General features: G+C 40.6%; 1 protein-coding gene across 1 annotated transcript; it reads left to right on the top strand.

Moving 5' to 3' along the window:
* Window positions 1–618: 618 nt before the first annotated feature.
* inf2 (inverted formin 2) lies at window positions 619–20698 on the top strand. The gene is made up of 21 exons (XM_088002862.1): window positions 619–866; window positions 6732–7142; window positions 8515–8886; window positions 9478–9511; window positions 10363–10504; window positions 11064–11196; window positions 11398–12009; window positions 13383–13528; window positions 13631–13692; window positions 13790–13892; window positions 13989–14074; window positions 14940–15040; window positions 15112–15182; window positions 15273–15380; window positions 15475–15545; window positions 16522–16642; window positions 16743–16907; window positions 17183–17285; window positions 18054–18206; window positions 18938–19759; window positions 20026–20698. The coding sequence occupies exons 2-21, from the start codon at window positions 6746–6748 to the stop codon at window positions 20085–20087; spliced, it is 3864 nt and encodes a 1287-aa protein (XP_087858988.1). The 5' UTR covers window positions 619–866; window positions 6732–6745; the 3' UTR covers window positions 20088–20698.
* Window positions 20699–21272: the final 574 nt, after the last annotated feature.

Below are 21272 nucleotides of genomic sequence, written 5' to 3'. Positions count from 1 at the left end.
GTATGACCTTGAGAAAGCAGAATGGATACAGCAGATGACATGCCTCTACAAATCATCAAGGTCTGAGAACCTGGACTCTATGTAATTTATATTCTTCATCTCTCCACTCTTGTTTCAGACTCTAGAACCTTTGTTTCCAAATTAAATAAATTTACTTTATCTAGAAAGCGGAGTTTGTAACTCTGACCTAAAGCGCATACCTTTTTAGCTTTTCCCTGCCGAGATGCTTCTGACACTATCTCTGAACACCAGGAGTGTGATAGTTCTAGTCAAATTTCAGTATGAGTTTTCTACCACACCTTTTCCTTTCACTTAACTTTCCATTGTTATGCTTGAATTGCATAGTGACATATCCTCCTTTTAGAGAGTGTTAATAACTGGACAACTGGACAGTCGTGATCAAAATGTAACATTTATGCTTTTTTTTAAATTTATTTATTTATTTATTTATTTATTTATTTATTTAATTAGTTGCTTCTTTGTAGTATTCTAATTGTAAGTATGTTCTGATTCACTGAGATAATCCCGGAAATGCCTACTTTTTTCATATGGTACTAGCTTGATTCAAACCAAATTATTCTGAAAAGTCTAACCGGATGTTGTAGCTCGGTGTCGCTGCCACATTGACTCCTGTAGAAGTGAGTAAAGGAGCCGTGGTGACTGGAGAGCGGCAGGCTGCGGTCCGCATTCCACGGAAAGGGTTCTGTCCTGCCAAGCAGAGCCCAAACCATCAGGGGTCATCATCTCGTCTATTGTCTGGAAGAGGAAGAAAAACGCCTGCAACGCGCGCCGCCATGTAAAAGTCTAAGGAAGAAGCGATTTTTTTTTTCCTCCAAACTGAGAGAGTATTTATGGAATAAAACCAGGTATGGCATTGCATTCAGTCTGTGATCTGTAATGTGATCACATTTAATTCTTCTAATCTTTCTCGTTTACGGACTGTCATGTTATGTCTCGTGTCATGTGGAAATGTCGCAAACAGAAAACACAGACGTGCTAATTCTAACAACGTGCCAGCGCTCAATGCAGACTGAGTCTGTGTGACAGGATGCAACAGTCCTGTCGATCCATCTTGGAGGTAACAAGCGACCAAACTGTAGCGAGCTATATTTACCTATGGGCAGGAGGAAGGGAGGAAGGACGTGGTGATCAAATAAACAAGAATCCACGCAGAGGAATGTTGTTGTAAGGGTGTTTCTGAATCAAGTGTGTAGTAACACATGGTTTTGGATGTCCCATCAGTTGCTAAAATTTGCTGTCTGGAAAGGGAACATTTGTAAAGAAAAAATAAAGTAAAACACTGCATGATGTTTTATTTTAACACAGAATATGTGCCTGCAGACTAAAACTGGTCACTCCCTTTTGAAAACACAGAAGGGAGGAGATGACTTAGAGAAGCCCCAGATGTTTTCTCTGGCATTTTTGAGCTCCACTAATTGTTTTTATTCACTCCAAGGACTCCATAGAAGTTTAAAGGGGCAGTTTTGATGTCAAATCGTCCTTCCTCAGTCTTGCATGTCCATGCAGATGAAACAAAATGGCTTGGTGAAAATATTGCAAACACCCCCTCTTATTTAGTTCAATCTAAATCTTTGACTTTCTTGAATTGGTTTAGCAGACAAACGAGGAAGAAATAACATGCAAGTGTAAAAAAAAAAAAAAAAAATCCCTCAGCATATGCTTTAGAGGAAATAAAGCCGTGGAGATGTTTCTGCACATTCACAAGTGTTGATGCCGCCACAGTGGCAGTGGGCTGCTGTGTGGGCGCTGGAAGCAGAGGATCTGTGAGGAGGCATGTCTTGTGTGCGGTGAATCAGCCTGCTATTAGCAGTACACGTGGGAGCTCTGGCAGACAAGGTCGACGAATTAAAGGTGCCAATATCTACCTGAAGAGAAAATGCAAATGCAGGGTTTGATTGCTGACAGTTTGGTGCACTACAGGTTCGGCTCAGAAAATTAGAATATCATCAAAATGGACGTTTGTTTCAGTAGTTCAGTTCAAACAGATTCATTATATACAGAGTGTTATATTTCTAGTGTCTGTTTTGGTTTATTTAGATATTTAAAATACACAATTTAGTTTCTCGGAAAATTTTAATATTACATAAACCAGTTTAACATCTTATTTTATGACTTAGACAGTGATGTTGAAGAGGATTTTCTGGCGTCAACGCCCTTCACAGGGAGGCTAAGCCACAAAAGATAATTGCTAATGAGATATCCAAGTATTAAGTGAAAGTTGAGTGGAAGGATAACACATGGTAAAACAAAAAAAGTGCACAAGTGAAAGGGGTAACATTTGTCCAACAGATGATCATTGCCACCTTACGCAAGGTCAAGCCATAAAAGTTTATTGCTAAAGAAGCTGGGTTTTGATAGAATGTGGGGTCCATTTATATTAATGGAAAGTTAAGTGGAAGGAAAACTGTGCACAGGCAACTGCCTTGATTTCCTTGTGAAGCAAAGTTAATTTAACCTTTCGTTGTGTCTCACAAGGGATGGACTTTGGCTGCAATCAGTGCGTTAAGAGCAACCGCTCACAGATGTATGCCGAACATGTGCCACAACTGCCTTTCTTGTTTTAAGCCACCTCTGAATAAGAGACACCAGAAATATTTTACCTCGACTATATCTACTGCTAAAGAGAGGGATATAAGGGACTAAAAGAGCAGACAAAATTTAAATAACAACCACCATACTAAAAGCGTAACCAAAGACTTTATTTTACTGAATACAGTAAACTGAAGTGACCAAAATGCCGGCAGCCAAGAAAGACAACTTCTGACCTAAACCCCCCAGAGAAAATATGTAGCACTGCCAAGAGGAAGATTAGAGATTAGAGACACCAGACTCAACAGCGCAGGCAAGCTGAAGGCTCCCATTAAGCAACCTCAGCCTCCTTAACACATCAGTCTTTAATAAATTGACCTACATTGGTCCACATTTCTGCTTTTAAAAATCAATTTGTTTCTCCTTTTTTTTGTCTTTTCTTAGAAACAGAATTTTGAGTTTTTACAAGCTATGACCTGTAAGTACGTAAATTAACTGATGTTGACTTATGCAAACAGCATAAGACAAAGTTATTTTTATTTCTTTTTGAATTAAATTATTGAAATAAATGAAGTCTTAATGATCTTCAAATTCATTGACTGTCACTTAAACATCTGAATCTTTGTGAAGAAAAGGCACGTCGTACAAAAAGGGAACTTCTACCGTTAGGCTGACATGTTTCTCACGTGCCTAGTTTCCTGTCCTGGGAAAGTCCTTTCCTTCCCTTTGAAAAGTGTTGTGGGGAAAAAAAATACTTTAACAAGAGTCTGGATGAGAAGAAAATAAGAAATATATTAAAACCTTGCAAGTCTGTCAAGTCTGCTCTGACTAACAGTGAATTCTGGCTTCCTTTTATAGCTTCTGGTCAGCCGGTCATATAGCAGCAGGTTGTTGCCGTCTCTGGGTATTTCCCAACAAAGAGAAGAAAGGCTTGATTGGATTATAGGTGTGACTCTTTGATTGTTATGCACCAAGGATTCCAGGGGAGCCCAACATGGATGGGTTGGGGAAGTTACACCTAGATGCAGCTTGACCAATCTCATGATAAGATCATGCAGACACAATCTAAAGCACAAGAGGGGTGAGGAGCACATTATAAAATTTTCCTCACAAAAGTTCCCAAGCCAGCCTTGGAAGTTCTGCTCAAAGTTCGCACTCCAGCCTGCCTGACGCGTCTTAGTCATAACAGAACCAGAATCCGTTTAGCACAGCTCTCCTAACTGTTAAAATTCCCCTAAATTTCAGACGTCAACTTGGGACTTTTGCTCCTCAGCTCCTAATCAAAGCGTGATGTACTGAAAGTGAAAGAAGAAACAAGATCACAGAGCATAACTGCTTTTAGCCTGAACAGTGCAGGGAGCATTCCATCCTTTTTGTGTGTGTGTGTGTGTGTGTGTGTGTGTGTGTGTGTGTGTGTGTGTGTGTGTGTGTGTGTGTGTGTGTGTGTGTGTGTGTGTGTGTGTGTGTGTGTGTGTATGTGTCAGAGATGAACACAGCTCTTTGAAGGGTATTCAGAAGGCCTTTTGTGAACAGCCATTGTCTGCCTGCTTGCTGCCACGGTAACACTCTTCACAGTGGCAGCAGGACTAAAATGCTGCAGTCAGAATTGACAAATGTCTCACCAGAAAATGTGAGAAAATAATTCCAATTTTTACCTTAACACCACGCAGCGATTTAAGATCTGATGTCGCTTTTTTTTCTTTCTGCCAAACACTTTCAGAAAAGCGACTCATACAAGCAATTTGCGAGCTGCTTGTTTCTGTAGTTTAAAAGCAGTAATGGCTCTCAGGGAAGGCATCATTACTGCAGGGTAAAGCAGAGCACTTCAGGATTGTTTTTGCATGACCTTTCATAGAGCGCTGTGTTTTGTTTTTTTTTTCCCCCCATGTTTATAACTTAGTGCCACATCTGTATATGTGATGCATTCCAAGTGTGAAATCATCAGCAGAGCACATTCAGCAACCCAATATTAAAACCGAGGCTCCTCCGAAAACTATGGTTTAAACATTTATATTAATGTTTTTAGGGAAAGAGATTCCCTTTTTTAGCCTGAATTTGACTGTGGGAATGCGCTTTTTCAGGAACTCAGGCTGGAGTTTATGGCAGTTATTAAGAAGAAGGGGAATTTGCTCTGTGGTTTTTGCCAGAAAAGGCCAGTTGTGCAGTACATGTGTCCATTTGTGCCTGCACTAAATATGCTTTTTTTTTTCTTTCTGCACAGTTTTGTCAATGCATTAATTTTCAACGGGTGTGCCATATTCACATAAATGTTAAGCCTCGTTTGAGCTTAAAACCTTTGCAAAGAGTTTATTATTTTTTCATCTTGTGAATCTCTATGCCACTAAAAGGTCACTGAATTTGCTAAAGATGCTAAAGATGAAACTCAAATTTCAGTAAATAAAGATATCATTAAAAGTTAAAATTTTTTGTAGTTGTTTGGTTTAAAATGTGAAGCAAAATAGATTTATTTTACTTTATAATCATGCAGAAGATTTTTTGGTTTGACAGTTGTCCAACAGATTTTTTTTGTCAGATGGATGGCAAACCACAAAAGAGCATTGCTAAAGAAGCTAGCAGTTTCAATCACGATGTATACAAGCATACTAATGGAAAGTTCAGTGGAAGAAAAAGGTGTGGTAAAAATTGAGACAAGTGACGCTGCGTCCATTGATGTCAAAATTTACGAACGTTATGTCCCTGTGCTCTACAATATGTGTGGGATCAATGCTTGGCATCATGGTATATAAATAATCAGCACATGGCACCACTGAGTGGTAAAGGAAGCCCACATTGTTTTAATGGCAGGCCTCAACTTCTCTGAATTCATGGGTATGTAGTATCACATCCTCATCTTTATGACCACACTCCTCTCACTTAACTTCCTGTTGATATGTTTGGATAAAGCGCTCTGAACATTCACCTTTTTCAGCAGGAACCGTTTGTAGCTAACCCTCCCACAGAGAGGGATCTCATCTAAGTCAGCAGCATGGGTAGCCGAGTTGTTTGTGGAGACTTGACTGTCTGCAGGCCAACTGTTTTTGCAAAACATAAGAGGAATGTGTTAAAAAAAATAATCAAAAATGAGATATAGACGCTTGAAATATAACACTCTGCGTGAATATCTCTAGATATTGTATGAGTTTTCAATTGCATAATGAAACAAAGCATTTTCACAACATCAAAATTCAGTGTGGACCAATTGAAAATTTACATTTTTAGAAATCATCCTCATTCCATCTTTCCATGGCAGTAACATCTTTAAAAAGCACAGTTTATAAGCGCTTCGTTTAAGGCTGGCTTGTTTGTGGGGATTTCCAGCCTTTTCATAAAGCAGAAGAAGTTTAGTTCACAGCAAAGTTTTTCCTTCAGATGGCTCATCCTTGAAGATGATATTTGTGCTGTTGGGAAAAACAGAGCAGCCCCAGTTCGCAGCTCTTCCCAACAATCCTGGATGTGTTGCTCTACAGGCAGTGATGAGTTTCAGGATGCTTTGGGTCTCCATTCATCATGACCTTCCCGTTCCTGTTCACTGCCATTTCCTTCTTACATAACAGACAGTAAAAGCTTTAGGAAAAACTTTGGTTTAACTTCACCCTTTGTTTGCTTCGCCTGGTGTTCTTTTGAGTTGTTTTTTTATTATTACACAAAAGAAGAATAACATGTACTCATCTTTGTTAAAATGTTGAAGTGAAGGTTTGATTTTAATCTTTCTTTCTCCTCTAGCTTATAAACGATCCCTGTTTTCTCATAGATTATTTAAAGTGACAGAAGTCTTGTTCCAAAGGGACCAAATTGTTGCGTGCCGCTGTCTTTTATGGATTAAAACGCAAACTCTCTGAGTTGAGCTTACTGTGAGATTAAGCTGGAATTTTTGGCAGAGCTTCTGATGACTGGACTGCTGACATATCTTTTGCTCATCCACAAAGTGCAGACTTGCCGTTTCCCATTCTCTATTCCCTCCGATAAGGCCGTCTGTCAGCCTGCTTCCTCTTGTTTAGATAGATGTGACTGCACTGTGTATATATAGCAGCCATGGTTCTTGGATATCAGTCCCTGGCAGGCCCTTTTAGCCGTCTAAAATAACCTGTCATCACTTCTAAAGAATAGTTGAAAGGAAATGTGGATTTTCGTCCTCTTTTACTGACAAAACCTTTAATGCTTTTCATCGCTCTGCCCTGCAGGTCAGCCGAGCACCATGTCAGGGATGTCCGATGGAAAAAAGAAGTGGGCAGCGGTCAGGGATCGCCTGGGCTCCTCTCAGGACTCCGACACGCAGCAGGAGGCCAACCTGGAGAGCGCCGACCCCGAGCTGTGCATCAGGCTGCTGCAGGTTCCCACCGTGGTAAACTACTCGGGCCTGAAGCGTCGCCTGGAAGGCAGCGACCAGACATGGATGGTGCAGTTTCTGGAGCTGAGCGGGCTGGATCTGCTCCTGGAGGCCCTGGACCGGCTCTCGGGCCGCGGGTGCTCCCGCATTGCCGACGCCTTGCTGCAGCTCACGTGCGTCAGCTGCGTCCGAGCCGTGATGAACTCGTCAGCGGGGATCCACTTCATCATCGAGAATGAGGGCTACATTAGGAAGCTCTCGCAAGGTGGGTTCAACAAGCTTTTCTCGTTGACATGTGTTCATGTCTCAGACGCCTCGTTCAAGCACGTGCTCCACTTCATAGTTTTGAGTTAATTTAAAAAAAAGAAACCGAGGGACAGTTAATCACCCCTTTCCAATATTATGTAATGTTTGTTGTGTTGGTCATAACCCACAAGATGAAGGGATTCTCTGTGACTCATTCTGCTGAGCCGAAGTTTCCTGTCATGCACTCACTGCCTTGCAAAAACATTCATACCCCTCGAACTCTTCCTCTTTTTGTCATGCTAAAACCATAAACCTCAATGTGTTTAACAGAGATTTCTCATGGTGCACAGAAATATTTATTTAGGATTTCTGAATCTTTATTGGCAAAATAGCTGAAAAGATTTGTGTTCGTTTTTACCGAGCAACTTTAGACGTCCTACTCTGGACTTTCTACGAAATAGCTAAAGGTCAAAGAATGCCCTGTTTATCTGCAACCATCTTCCCTTCGACTTTAACTTCACTATCCCGGCTGATGAAAAGCATCTGCACAGCATGATGCTGCCATCACCATGCTTCACCATGGTAACCGTCTGTTCAGAGTTCATATTATTTTGCATTTATTTTACAAAATTTTGTTTTGTCATGTGACCAGAGGAGATTCTTTCACACATCTGCCTCGGCCCTCCACCCACACATGGCTTTAGCCAAACCGCACAAAGTACATCTTCTGATTTTCTTTCAACAGTGGCAGATTTAGTCAGATTTATGGAGTAAATCATGAATAACTGTCTTGTGTCTCCTGAGCCATAAATCTCTCCAGCTCCTTCATAGTTACCATCTTGGTTTGCTGTTATACCAATTTCTATGCATTTTCAGATGTTCAAAGCTTGAGGCATTGCTTTCTATTTTGTTCCTGCTTTAAATTCATGTTTAAGCCATCTTCAATGTTCCTTAGATGCTGTAATATTCTCTAGCAACCATTTAAGGTCAACAGCTGTTTTTTTCTCGATAATAAGAAAATATTACTCAATTTTCTAATGAAGTGACTTCTTCACATATAAATAAGTGTATCAGATCAAAAAATGGATTAGTATTGATTTTTTTTTTATTTTGCAAATGAACAATTGTTCCCTTCCAGTAGAGTGAAGTTGGAAGACACTGTACAGAGCAATGTTTCAGGACATTCTCAGACCACTGTAAATATTGGACTCTTATCTGAGGCAAAATGCCACATGGGTTGCAAAGTTCAGTTTGAGTAATCTCAAAGACAGCGAGACAACGCATCCTGCTTGAACTTAAGACAATAATTAGAGTAATGAGGCAGAAAAAAAAAATTGATTTACCAAACCAAAAGTGTGAGAACTTAACTTGACAATACAAATATTCTGCAGCCTTGGACACCTCGAACATCATGGTGAAGAAGCAGGTGTTTGAGCTCCTCGCCGCCCTCAGCATCTTCTCTGCAGAAGGTCACCGCCTGGCTCTGGATGCTCTGGACCATTACAAGGCAAGCAGAACGGCTGCATCTGCCACATGCTCACCTGCTTTGGAGCTGGCACTAGCTAACTGGTTCCTCACTCATGTCCGATTCTCCCTCCTCCAGGGCTTGAAGACACAGCAGTATCGCTTCAGCGTCATCATGAACGAGCTGCAGGGCGCAGATAACGTCCCATACATGGTCACACTCCTCAGTGTCATCAACGCGCTCATCTTTAGCACAGATGACCTGAGACAGAGAGATAAAATCAGAAAGGAGTTCATCGGTAAGTCGTCCAGTTTGCGAACAAGGTGATCGCAATGTTTGCCCGTGGACGCAGAAGGTCAGCGGCGTTAGCTTTGTAACACATTTCTTTGCCACTGCGTCTCCAGCTAAGAATAGGTCCAATGGCCTAATTCTCACACAAAACGCCTGAGAACTAAGAGTGTGCAACATTCTGTTTTCACAAGTTTAGCAGCACAGCTCGTGCCTGAGAAACTGCCATCGGTCTTGGATGGATGGATCAAACTAATTTAAGAGTTTAATCATGTCTTTAAGACGAGGTGCCATCTGGAAATCTGAGCCTTAAGAAAACACACATTGCTCCCCCATAGGAGCAGCACCCAGAAATCAGTGTGGCAGACAAGGGAGCTGCAGCTAAACAAACATGTCAGCTCCCACCACATCAAAAGCAATTAGCCACCTGATTGACCCCTCCTACTATATGATTGCTCACCTGGGATCTCCGGACATTGACGCCGAACTAACAGCACCCAAGTGCTGAAGGATTGTTAAGACAACCTTAGAAAAAATCTAAAATGTTAATGTTGTGATAGATTGAGCTTTTTTTTTTTTTTTATTGTTTCTGTTTTTGCAGGCCTCCAGTTACTTGACAATCTGCCAAAATTAAGGTAAGCCTGCTGTGGATGAGTGCTGCAGGTACTGCTTGATCTGCCTCTAATGGTACTTGGAGAAATACTCGCATAATAATTTGCAGGACAAATATGGAGAAAAGAAGGTTAGCTGCATAGGCTTTAGCAGTCAAGAAGGCTGTTTAAACACTTTCACCTCTGCCTCATTAAAATGTTTTTAACTGATTCCCTGCGGTCTGCAGAGGTACAGAAGATATGGAATATTATTTTTAACAGGATAAGTCTTGAAAATAATTGTATGTGTTCTCAGAATGTATTTACTGTACTATTTTCTAAAAGTTAGTCATCTATCTGAAATATACTGCTCAAAAAAATAAAGGGAACATTTCACTTTAATTTTGTGTGTGGCTCCAAATCCAGGCCTCCATTGGTTAATAAATTTGATTTCCATTGATGATTTTTTGTGTGATTTTTGTTGTCAGCACATTCAACTTTGTACAGAACAAAGTATTCAATGAGAATATTTCATTCATTCAGATCTAGGATGTGTTATTTGAGTGTTCCCTTTATTTTTTTGAGCAGTGTATTTTGTTTTATTTTTAAGTGAAAATCATAAATGTAAACTAATCGCACAGGCTCATAATAAACTGTATAAAAAGGCACTTTTTATACAGTTCTCTTTATGTGTTAATTTCTTTTAACATACCTGTGCATACTGCAGTATTTGGTAAAACAAAGAATAACAAAGTTGAACCATGTTTTTATGAGCTTCTAAACCACAAAAATCCCAGGGTGCTTTACTGAGATATTTTAAATTTTACCTTTGGATTGGAGACAGAGATTTAGAGCTTGAATTAAACCGATTTCACTCTACAATATTTGGTTTTCAGGGATCAAGAGGACGAAGACTTGATTATTCAATGTGAAGCTTTCGAGGAGGCAATGGCGGAAGATGAGGAGGAGCTGCTGCGAGTGTACGGAGGCATCGATATGAGCAATCACCAAGAGGTGTTCACCGCACTCTTCAACAAGGTGAGTGCAGCAAACGGCTGGCGTTATCCAATTAAGTAGAAAGTGAATAAATACAGGCTTCGGTTTCATTCGGGGCAGTGTAGATGATGTATTAAAGTACCGCTTGTAAACCCAATTATTAATCGAATATTGAACTCTTATTGTTAGAAACATTGCAGCTCCGAAGGACAAACTTCATTGCTGTTTCTAATTAGTTTGTACCAGAACAGCAGACAGAAAACATGGAGAGAAAAAACTGATGTGGGAGCAAAATATCTTTTTTTTTTTCTCCTTTTTTTTTTTTTTTTCTCCTTTTTTTTTAAACTTAAAGAGGAATTATCTTTTCCTAGGAAATAATCTGTCATCATTACATCAAAATATTCTTTATAGAGATGTCATATTTTCAAACAAAACAAAATCTAACCATTTGCAATGGGAACAAAAACACTTGGATTAATGGAACAAGAGCAATTGTGTCTTTCCATATTCAGAGAAATATGTGAAGCGGCTGCAAAGTTGCAGGTTTCAGATTTTATCCACGAGGATTTTTCTCCCATGTCTAACTCGTATGTGTGTGCAGGTGAGCAGCTCTCCAGCCTCCCTCCAGCTGCTCTCCATCCTGCAGTCCGCTCTGTTGCTCGAGCCGAGCCGAACCGACATCTGGCTGGCTCTGGAGTCCATCACCAACAGAGCCATACTCCTCGCTCAGGATTGTGAGTCAGCACTGCAACGGCAACACATTCACTAAAGACGACACTCAAAGGAGGCTAATGGCATGATTAACGTGCGAAGGCGAGCATTTACCCAGGAAGATGGATTTAAGTGCATCGTTAAAGCGAGGCTGAAAGCTTTTGTTGTTGCGTGAGAAATGCTTTTAAGTGTCGTTCGTTGCTGTGTGCGTTTGTGTGCTCCAGCCCAGATGGAGTCCTGTGAGAAGATCATGCAGCGGCTGATGTTCTTCAAGGGGAGGAGCTGCGAAGGCCACCATGAAATAGACGGGCTTGTGCTGAAGGCGGACAAGGCTGTGCAGACCGGTCTGGATCAGGAGGATGGAGATGAGCAGGACACCAACACAGCATCCACTCAGAAGCCTCTGTGTGCCTCTCCTCCCCCGCCACCACCTCCACCTCCACCGCCGCTACCTGGAGGGTTGGGTGGGCCGCCTCCTCCACCACCGCTACCTGGAGGGTTGGGTGGGCCGCCTCCTCCACCACCGCTACCTGGAGGGTTGGGTGGGCCGCCTCCTCCACCGCCACCCCCTCCACTGCCTGGAATGCCTCCTCCACCCCCACCACTACCATATGGTCCGGGCATGCCTCCCCCTCCGCCACCATTACCAGGAATGGGTGGTGCACCACCACCTCCTCCTCCGTTACCCGGGATGCCTCCGCCTCCACCTCCTCCGCCGGGGATGATTGTGCCTCAGAGTAGCCAGATCCTGGGCTCCAGTATCCCGTCAAAGCCAAGCAGATGCCCCACTCTGAAGATGAAGAAGCTCAACTGGCAGAAACTTCGCTCTGTCGCAGGCAAGTCGTCATTGCATTCTCGTACATAAGATTAACTCGGACTCGGGTGTTTAACGTCAGCGTGAAGGTTTTCAAAAATAAACTCCTAAGTGCAATGGAACCGCAAGACTTGTTTGTTTTTTCAGCCTGCCGTTTATATGGCATTTGCAAGCTTAGGGGCTTCCTTCAAAGGATTTTCCTGTGACACTAACCAACAACCTAAGGGTTGCTGCTGACATGCTATACCCCTGTTCAGCTAAAAGTATTCCCTGATGGCTGCTATCTCTTTTACTTGAATAATGCCACTGCCAAAAGATAAAAAAAAAAAAAAGTTGTCCGTTTCGTTTGAGGAGCAGCACAACAACCTTAATATTTTGACGAGGCCTCCAAATTCCCCACATTTCAATCCTTTAAAGCATCTTTAGGATGTGGTGTATTCAATGGACTCCAGACCTCTGCTGCCACAGGACACCATCAGAGGTCTAACGGAGTCTCTGCCTCAACTGGTCAGGGCTGTATTGATATCAATAACAGAGATTACACACTACTAGGCGGGGGGGCATAAGGTTAGGCCTTATCGGTGCGTCTTTGACTTGTTCCATCATGCCCAGAACCTCAGGGAAATCACCAGAACAATTTGAATTCCTTATTTTGTAAACTCCCAAACTCTTTGTTTCTTCCAGAAACTTGGGAGTTTCTGGAAATGTAAAAATGCATTTTACATTTTACCCATGTAAAATACATTTCACATGGGTTTGTCTTTTACTTTCATAATTGTTTTGCAGTGCAAAATAATGGAAACACTAACTTAAAAAAAAAAAAAAAAACTTTATTCCAGACTTCACTGTTTTCACAGATGAAGAATTGACAGTTCTGTAATTCCAATAGTTTCTAAAGAGACTTAAGGATTGTATGTGATTAAAATGATTGAAAATTCAATTGAAGATGTGGACTCTTTTGTATCTGATCTTTAAGTCAAGTTTTTTTGTATAGCGCATTTCAGCAACAAAGCTGTTCAAAATGATTTGTACCATTAAAAACATATTACTTTAACAAATTATGAAACAAGCAGTAAATATGACATTTTTGTTATGGAAACAGGTGGGTTGTGGGTTTTCCTTGATTTAAAGTGATTAAGCATTTCAGCATCTTTGTAGTTTTCTGAAAGTTTGTTCCTGTTTCATGGTGCATAGAAACTGAATGCCACCCCCAAACTGATGCCAATGAAAGATTCATCAAAATAAACAATTTCTTCTTTTAATCATTGTTTAATTTCCAGAAAGACTGCATTTTTGCAAACCAATATTTGAATATAACATTAATCCTAATGATCCTAAATCAGGTTTCTGTTCTCTTTTTTTTTTTTTTTTTTTTCTTCCCCTCCATGAGCGCAGATGGTCAGTCCATGTGGGCGTCGGTTCAGAAAGAACCGCCTCCTCATGAGCCAGACTACGGCAGCATCGAGGAGCTCTTCTGTCTGCCGGTCACCGAGCCCAAAGACAAGGGAGCAGCTGCTCCTGTGAAGAAGGAGCCCAAAGAGGTGAGCACTTCAGAAACACTACTTCAGACAAAACGCACGTGTGTTTTTTGTCAGCATTGATTAAAAACGCATTGATCTTTGTCTCTTCTATGTGTTCTATAGATAACATTCATTGATCCAAAGAAAAACTTGAATATGAACATATTCCTGAAGCAGTTTAAATGGTGAGATTTTACTCTCAATTGTCTAAAAAAAACCTATTATGCATCATGCTATATTTCTATAAGTATCTTACTTGTTTTGTTTTGTTTTTATGCTCAGCACAAATGAGGAGTTTATAGCCATGATCCAGACGGGAGACCGAAGCAGGTTTGATGTAGAGGCGCTAAAACAGCTTATGAAGCTCCTACCAGAGAAGCATGAGGTTTGTTGCAGTCTTTACTCAAATAGATTTGGCACACCTGTCTGCTAACTCATTACCTATTTTTGAAGTTTTATTCCTTATGTATTTTTGGCGTAGATTGAGAATTTGAAGTCCTTCCAAGGAGAAAAAGACAAGCTGGCGAATGTTGATCGCTTTTACACCTCCCTGCTTAATATGCCATGGTAAATTTCAGCTTTATTTCTAGCTTTTCCGCACATTTTTAGATTGCCTCAGCTTGATTTCAAACATCCTGTGTGGTTGGATACGTGCACGTCTTAATGCCGTTGAAAGGTTTTAATCCAGGAATTGATTAAAAAAAAAAAGTGAAACTTGTATATTCAGTATATATTGTATGTTCAAATATTTCAAGTGTTTTTTTATGCTTGTGGCTCAAAGCAAATGGAAACTCAAAATTCTGTTTTTCTGAAAATTTGAATATTTTATGAGATACCAACAAAGAAATAAACAGGTAATTTTTGTAATTTTTTTTTTTTTGGCCCACATGCAACTACATTTTACACTGCTCAATGATCCGTTAAGTGCATTTAATGTTTTTTTGCAGGAGATTAACATGTAAGTAGTCAAATTTTTAGCAATAAGACTTGCTGGATAGCTGTGGCCCTACTCCCTTTGAAGTTATGGGAAAATATTAAGAAATGCATCCACTTTTGTAATATTTTTAATTTGTCTATAATTTTGCCCTAGTCAAAAATAAAGTCTCCCTCTGTGTTGGTGGGTAAAATTTGAATCGTTCCTGAATTGCAGTTCAGGGCTGCAGAACAATAAGTTCAGAGACGGCAAATGGCCCCCAGAAAACTCCTTGCACTGTACAGCATATCTCATAAGTCTTTTTTTTTTTTAATTGCACTTATGTAATCAAATTGTCAGAGACAAAATTTGTTTCCATCAGCTGCAAGATGGAATCAAAATACTGATGTACAGGAGTTTCACTGTTTGAATCCGGCTGCTGAAATGGATGAATGTTCTGGTAATTTCAATGATTGTGACGCACCTCTACTTTACATGTTTTCCTGTCCATGTCCTCAGTTATCAGCTCAGAATTGAATGCATGTTGCTGTGTGAGGAGACGGCATCACTGCTGGAGATGCTCAGGCCTAAAGTGAAGCTTGTCGAGGAGGCCTGCCAGTGTAAGTACACTGGCGGTGCACGTCAGTTGAAATACTTAAACTGTATGTAACACTTTTTTTTTTTTTTCTAGCTCTCCAGATGAGCACGTTGCTGCCCAGTTTCTGCAGACTCATCCTTGATGTTGGAAATTTTCTCAACTATGTAACAACCCCCTACACTCTTTTATGCATTTACTTGAGGTGATATTTAGTCATCGTGTGTATTTTTTTAAAATTGCCAATCTACTTTCAGGGAAGTCACACAGGAAATGCTGAGGGTTTTAAGATCAGCTCTCTGCTCAAGTTAACGGAGACGAAGGCCAACAAGAGCCGTATCACGCTGCTTCATCACATCCTGGAGGTATACATACAGGCTAGCAGCTGTCCAGACTTATTTCCCTCTCAATCAGTCATGAACATGTTTAATTACCCACTTTGCGTCTTGTTTTCCAAAGGAAGCAGAGGCGAACCACCAGGAGCTGCTGGCTCTGCCGGATGACATAGAGATATGTCAGAAAGCAGCAGGGTAGAGATATTTATTCATTTTCATGACTTTTTTTTCCTTTGGTACTTGTTATATCCATTTAGATGATGATTAAAAATTGGGAACAAAATAGTTGAGACCACAGCTGAGGACTGCAGAAGACTGATCCTGGGCGGCAGTGCATAATACACTGGTTGCAGAAAACGCATTGTGATACAGTTAAAGTCCTAAGCTTGACTTTTAGTTCTTGAAATTAAATTTTGAGGCCATTTATCTTGTGAGGAGGAAGAAGATAAAATCAGGGGTTTAGAGACTTAAAACCCAAAGGAGAAACTTAGGCTTGTTTACATACATGTCTGGAAACTGTTGGTATTTTTGGATGTTGATTGGGGAAAAGTTCCACGTTTAATATCTGCATCTGCTGTAGTTGCCATTCCAGGACACTATATGGTGCTGTGACCACTTTTTTTTTTGTCATTGCAGTTCTTCTCACCATTAAAAGTCAATTGAGTATCTAAAGTGCAAAGTGGCTCAGACACTGAGCAAAATTTGTTAAAGCTAAATATTGTGGCTTAACATGGAGAGGGATAATTTGGTCAGAGTGGTTACTGATTATCACCATTTGCAGATTTAAAGATGTTTAATACTGATGGAACCCACAGAAAAATGATCACTCAATCTTTTTTTTCTGTCTTGAAATTGATTGGTCACACATCAACTTGATTGCTTTGTAAAATTCCTAACTGTTTAACTATGACAGTGATCTGTCATAATTAAGAAGTAGTCTATCAGACATAGCAAACCTAAATGGCTCATCTATATATAGTAGTTTTTCTTGTTTGTTCTAAAAACTGATTTATCTGCTTTGGAGAGAAAATTGGAAACACAACATAGGATGTATTTTTTAATATTTATTGTTTTTTTTTGTTTTTTTTTTGTGGCTCTGTTGCACAGATGTTTTCATTCAGATTCTCTGGTCTGTAAAATGTATGTAACAAAGGGCTTGGGTTCTTCCTAGGGCCAATTTGGAGTCCATGCAGGCAGAAACTGGTGCTTTGCTCAAACAGCTCAATGACTCTGCCAAGAAAGTGTCAAACTCTGTGGATGAGGTGAAGGAGCAATACGCAAAAATCCTTGAGGTAAGAGGTCACTCTGAAGGAAAAAATGTTTGCTTCTTTTATGTTTTCTTTCCCTGCAGCTGGATCACATCCTAAGAGGTGGCCTTGCTCTTTACTGCAGGAAAACCTAAAGGCGTGCCAAAGTTTAAATGAAAGATTCACAGAGATCGAGAAGAAGAGGAGTGACCTGGCTGTCTACTTGTGCGAAGATGTGAGTCAGCTGTCGCTCGAGGAGCTCTTCGGAACCATCAAGACTTTCAGAGAACTTTTTATCAAGGCACTAAAGGTGAGGGGAAAATAATCCAATGCTGGTTATCTCAAATAATATCAGATTTACTTTAAAACCGCTTTTTTTGTGTGTATGTGTGTGTGGAGTCTGTACGACACTCCGCAGCTGAGGCCGACTTGCATGTGTGGGAGTTCAGTTAGGAATATATGTATCAATTGACTCAAGGTTGAATGAAGGCTGTTATTGTTTCCGCCTAAGTGATTCAAAGACAAATTGTGGTGTATATTTGGTACTCATCGGTGATGGTGACACTCTTTGTTTCACGATGAAAGGAGAACAAAATGAGGAAAGAACAAGCTGCCAAGGCTGAGAAGAGAAAGAAGCAGCTGGCAGAAGAAGAATCCAAGAGACGGAAGGGAGAGAATGGAAAAATAAGTAAGTTTTGCTCTCGAAATCTAAAATGCTGACCCAAAAATATAGATTTTATTTATTTATTTTAATCAAGTTGGAGAAAATTTCCAGGGCAAAAGAATAACTTTCCAGTCACCTACTTAAGCTTTTATGATTTTTGTTTCTTTTAGTTTGACGAACAAACACTAATGAAAATCACTGTTCCACATCTGTTGGGTTTAAACATCCCTGTGTCGTAACCGACAGGTCAGCTTTGCGGTTTTGGGCCATTAAGTTGCTGCACATCATAACTTTTTGACTAAATTGAGCTCCTGACAATTTTATGACATTAATTTACTTTTCCCAACAAGAAGACTGACTGCTCTTTATTCAAAGGCAAGCTGCATTCTCAACAAAACGATTTCGCCAACAAACTTACTTTTGATTGATTGGAATGAGAAAATGGTCTAAAGTTTTCCCATTTCCCCCTTGGCATTTATCAGAGGTAATGAGCACCATGAGCCCACTTAATATGCAACCCAAATCCTTAGTAAATGTAGTTTTGAGCCCTGGTGCTTTGATATCTTCCCAGAAATTCAACATAAAGGGCATACTGTAAATATTTCCTCAGCATCAAGTGATTCCTTATACTTCTGATGTCCAAATAACCAAAAAAGTGTATATTTGTCCTATGCAACACCAGTGCTGTAACATAAATCTGTCCTACGAGCAGTAATTGTATATTTCTCACCAGAATGTGCACCTAAGTGTTTCTAATATGTTTCATTGTTTTAATGACCTTATTTGTTGCAGTAAAGAAAGGCGTTATGCCACAAAACGATGGCTGCATCATCGACCACCTCTTGGCAGACATCAGGAAAGGTTTCAGCCTGAGAAAGACCCGGCCAAGGTGCGATTCGGAAAGCCTCTCCTCTAGTGAAATGCGTAGAGATGCCTGCCCACCTGGTAAGGACAAGAGACGGTGGTTTCCATCCTCAGCTCCTTGCTCCATCCCTCAATGCTTTAACCGCAAACCACCAACCTGTCTTCTAAGATTATATGTGCTTCTCTGCCCAGCCTGCATTTAGCTAAGCTAGCATTGTTGCAGCTGCTTTGTGAAGCTACTATAGAGTTTCTTTGCTTGATGAGCTCTTTGTCACGCCTGCTGTGTGTTTTTTGCTTAATGTGATTCACCAGTGAAGGACAGTAATTCATCTAATATGTGCCGCTCGGGAGTCTATATGCTCTGATTGACATGGCTGGCTTTTGAGGAAATATTTGAACCGATCTTTATTTGAAATGGTTACACAGCAAACGACTTCAATACATTTACAAGAAAACGTACCCTGTAACTAAAGTCACAGTCATGTTAAGAAACCAAATAAGCTCTGCCAATTCTGCTGATTGTTCATTAAATATGCTTATGGGTGATTAGGGATGGTTATGCAAACATTAGTAGGCACCAAAATATTGATTTTTAGTCTCTTTATAATTTTGCCTTTTTTCTAATCGTGACATTATTATACTGTTTTCCTTTGTAAATTATCAGTGGGTCGTTTTTAGTCATTCTTTCCCTGAAAAAATTCTTCAAATCAAGTCATTAAAAGTTAAAAGCCATTGAAACTCGCACTTTGTGGATGAAAACTTCTGACTGGCCCTGTGTACCTCCGTCAGTACAACCTGCATCTCTCCTTCAGGTTCAAGTGTGAAGTCTGCAGACGAAGGAGCCGCACCCTCCACTCCCACCAAGCCTCACTCAGAGGATCACCAGCGCCCCGAAGGCGAAGTGAACGGCTTCATCAGCCCGTCGGAAGAGACTGCACAAGCTCCACAGCCGAGTGCAGGCCAAGATGGAACAGCGGTGCCTCCCAATCCAACCCCTGGACAGCCATCTACGACGACGCACGCCCCTCTGGAAAGGCCGGCATCGCTACAGGCCGGTAAAGGCCGAGAGAAACCCACTGCCTCTGTGCTAGACACAACACCACCACCACCTGAGGCTGAAGTTCAACCAGGACTGCATACAAACAGCTTTTCTTTAGATTCAACAGAGACTAGCGTCCTCAGTCCATCATCCCTGTCAGATTCAGACCTGCTTGAGGCCGTGCTGGACAGCGCGTCAACCTTGGTGCATGAAGTCTCAGATGAGTCCGGCATTAGCAAAAGCCTCGATAACCAAGAAGGTTCATCTGTTACAGACACTAACGGGAAATGTGGTGAACTTCCCAAAGGAGACCTCAAAACAAGCCATTTACCAGAAGCAAGGGGACAAGATGGTGAAGATAAAGAATATGTAACTGTGAGGACATGTGGGGAGGACGAAGTTTGGAGTAGGAAACACTCGGAACCGAAAACGAGTGTAGTTGCACTCGATGAGGGCATCAGCGGGTGCGACGTGCCAGATGGGCAGGAACCAGAAGACGTGCCGTCCGTCTCTGAGGAAGTGTCCGCCTCTGTTGCCCCTGAACCAAAGAAACAGCTGAAGCTCTTTAAGCGAAGCAAAAAGAGGAGTAGTCAAGGTAACCCATTCATTCATTACAATAAAGATCATACTTTGAATGCTAGCTTCTCACTGTTTCTTAAAAGGGAAGCCATATTTTCTGTTGCTTTGTTCAATTTACTTTTCATGTTATATCTCTTGGTGAATTTATATGAGCACTTTTGCATGACCTCATCCATTTTTAAGGAACAGTACAAATGCAAATATTAAATACTGAATGGATTTGACTCTCTGGTCAGTTTGTTTTGAATCTTCTGTTTTCCGTTTGACTCTCTGAAACACAAGGTAACAGTGGGAAAAGTGGGAAACGACACACTAAACATAAATCAGGCTGTGTGTTGCAGTGAGGTAGGTCACATCGACCCGGTGCCAGACTGTAATCAGGATTATCCTAACGAACTCAATCATCGTCAGAGCTCTGTGCCAATAACACGTCATCTGTCGGTCTAACTGGAATCAGGATATTCTTCATCTGTCTGTGTCGTCTGAACCCCTTTTTTAATGCTTGCTCTCTAACACTCTTCAGACTCAGTGTTTGGTCATGCTGAAATCTTTCCTTGAGGTGATTCTAATGCCAATCAAAGCTGGTGGAAGCAAAAACCTGCCGCCGCACTGCCATGCGCAGCAATTAATCCAGTTCTGATCTCGGTCGGACTTGCAGTGTGAAAGTCGCTGTGGTGTCATTGTTGACTTTCCCCATAAAATCTCACTTTTGTGTCCTCTGTCCATATTTAACTGTCCATTCTCTGGAACAACAAGTGGGACTGTCTACCAACAGTCTCCCATGTGCTTTCTGTAAACTTGGCTCTGTGCTTTTTAACGCAATGAAAACTAATGTAAATGCATTCAAATGTTTCATCACTTAAACATTTAAATATGTAATTTTTTTTTCTAATTAGATGCATTTTAATCTGTACATTTATATATTTCTAAATATATTAAAGTATTTTTGGAAAAATGTATCTCCCCTGTATTCATTTCGATATCTGTTTCCCTACAGGTGATTCCAGAAAAAGGAAATCGAGAGGAAAAAGAAAATGTTAATTTCATGCTGGATTTATAAGCTGAAAAGATTTTTAATGGTCTAAAATGAGAATATTTACTGCAAGAACTCTCTGAAGATGTTGAAGTTGTCGTCGGTCGTCTACAGAATCTCCCCTTGACCAAGAAGTAAAACATCCAAGTCTGATTTTGCACAGCATGGGTGTTGAAGTGTCACTTTATGTAAACTAGAGTTTGTTTATATGAATGCAGAGCTGTTCTAAGATATATAAATATGAATGTGCTTTATATGTTTGTATATTTTGTATTAGTGAAATGTGTTTTGCTATGAGTTGTGGTTACCCTGCAGCACCCATCGAGAAGATAATGTCGTTGCGAGATGTCTTTATCAAAACAAAAAAAGCAGCTTTTGTCTCAATTTCTTTATATTCTAGCAATCTGTGAAATAAATAACTAACTTTTAATGTTGAATATATTTTAATAAAATTTACTGTATTTTTTTTTTCCTCTAAGTGTTTTTCCCCCAGCCC

Source organism: Poecilia mexicana, unplaced genomic scaffold (genome assembly GCF_051168715.1).
Source record: "Poecilia mexicana isolate PSO_F unplaced genomic scaffold, ASM5116871v1 scaffold_22, whole genome shotgun sequence".
NCBI classification, from domain to species: Eukaryota; Metazoa; Chordata; class Actinopteri; order Cyprinodontiformes; family Poeciliidae; genus Poecilia; species Poecilia mexicana.
The sequence above is the reverse complement of the archived record's forward strand: the minus strand, read 5'-3'. Positions and strand labels throughout refer to the sequence as shown.

Bases quoted from the DNA above. Each gene is read 5' to 3' on its own strand.
- inf2 (XM_088002862.1), top strand. From the start codon at position 6,746: ATGTCAGGGATGTCCGATGGAAAAAAGAAGTGGGCAGCGGTCAGGGAT. The intron at 15,381-15,474 runs GTATACATACAG...TGTTTTCCAAAG, and splicing joins TGCTTCATCACATCCTGGAG to GAAGCAGAGGCGAACCACCA. The intron at 16,643-16,742 runs GTAAGAGGTCAC...TCTTTACTGCAG, and splicing joins AATACGCAAAAATCCTTGAG to GAAAACCTAAAGGCGTGCCA.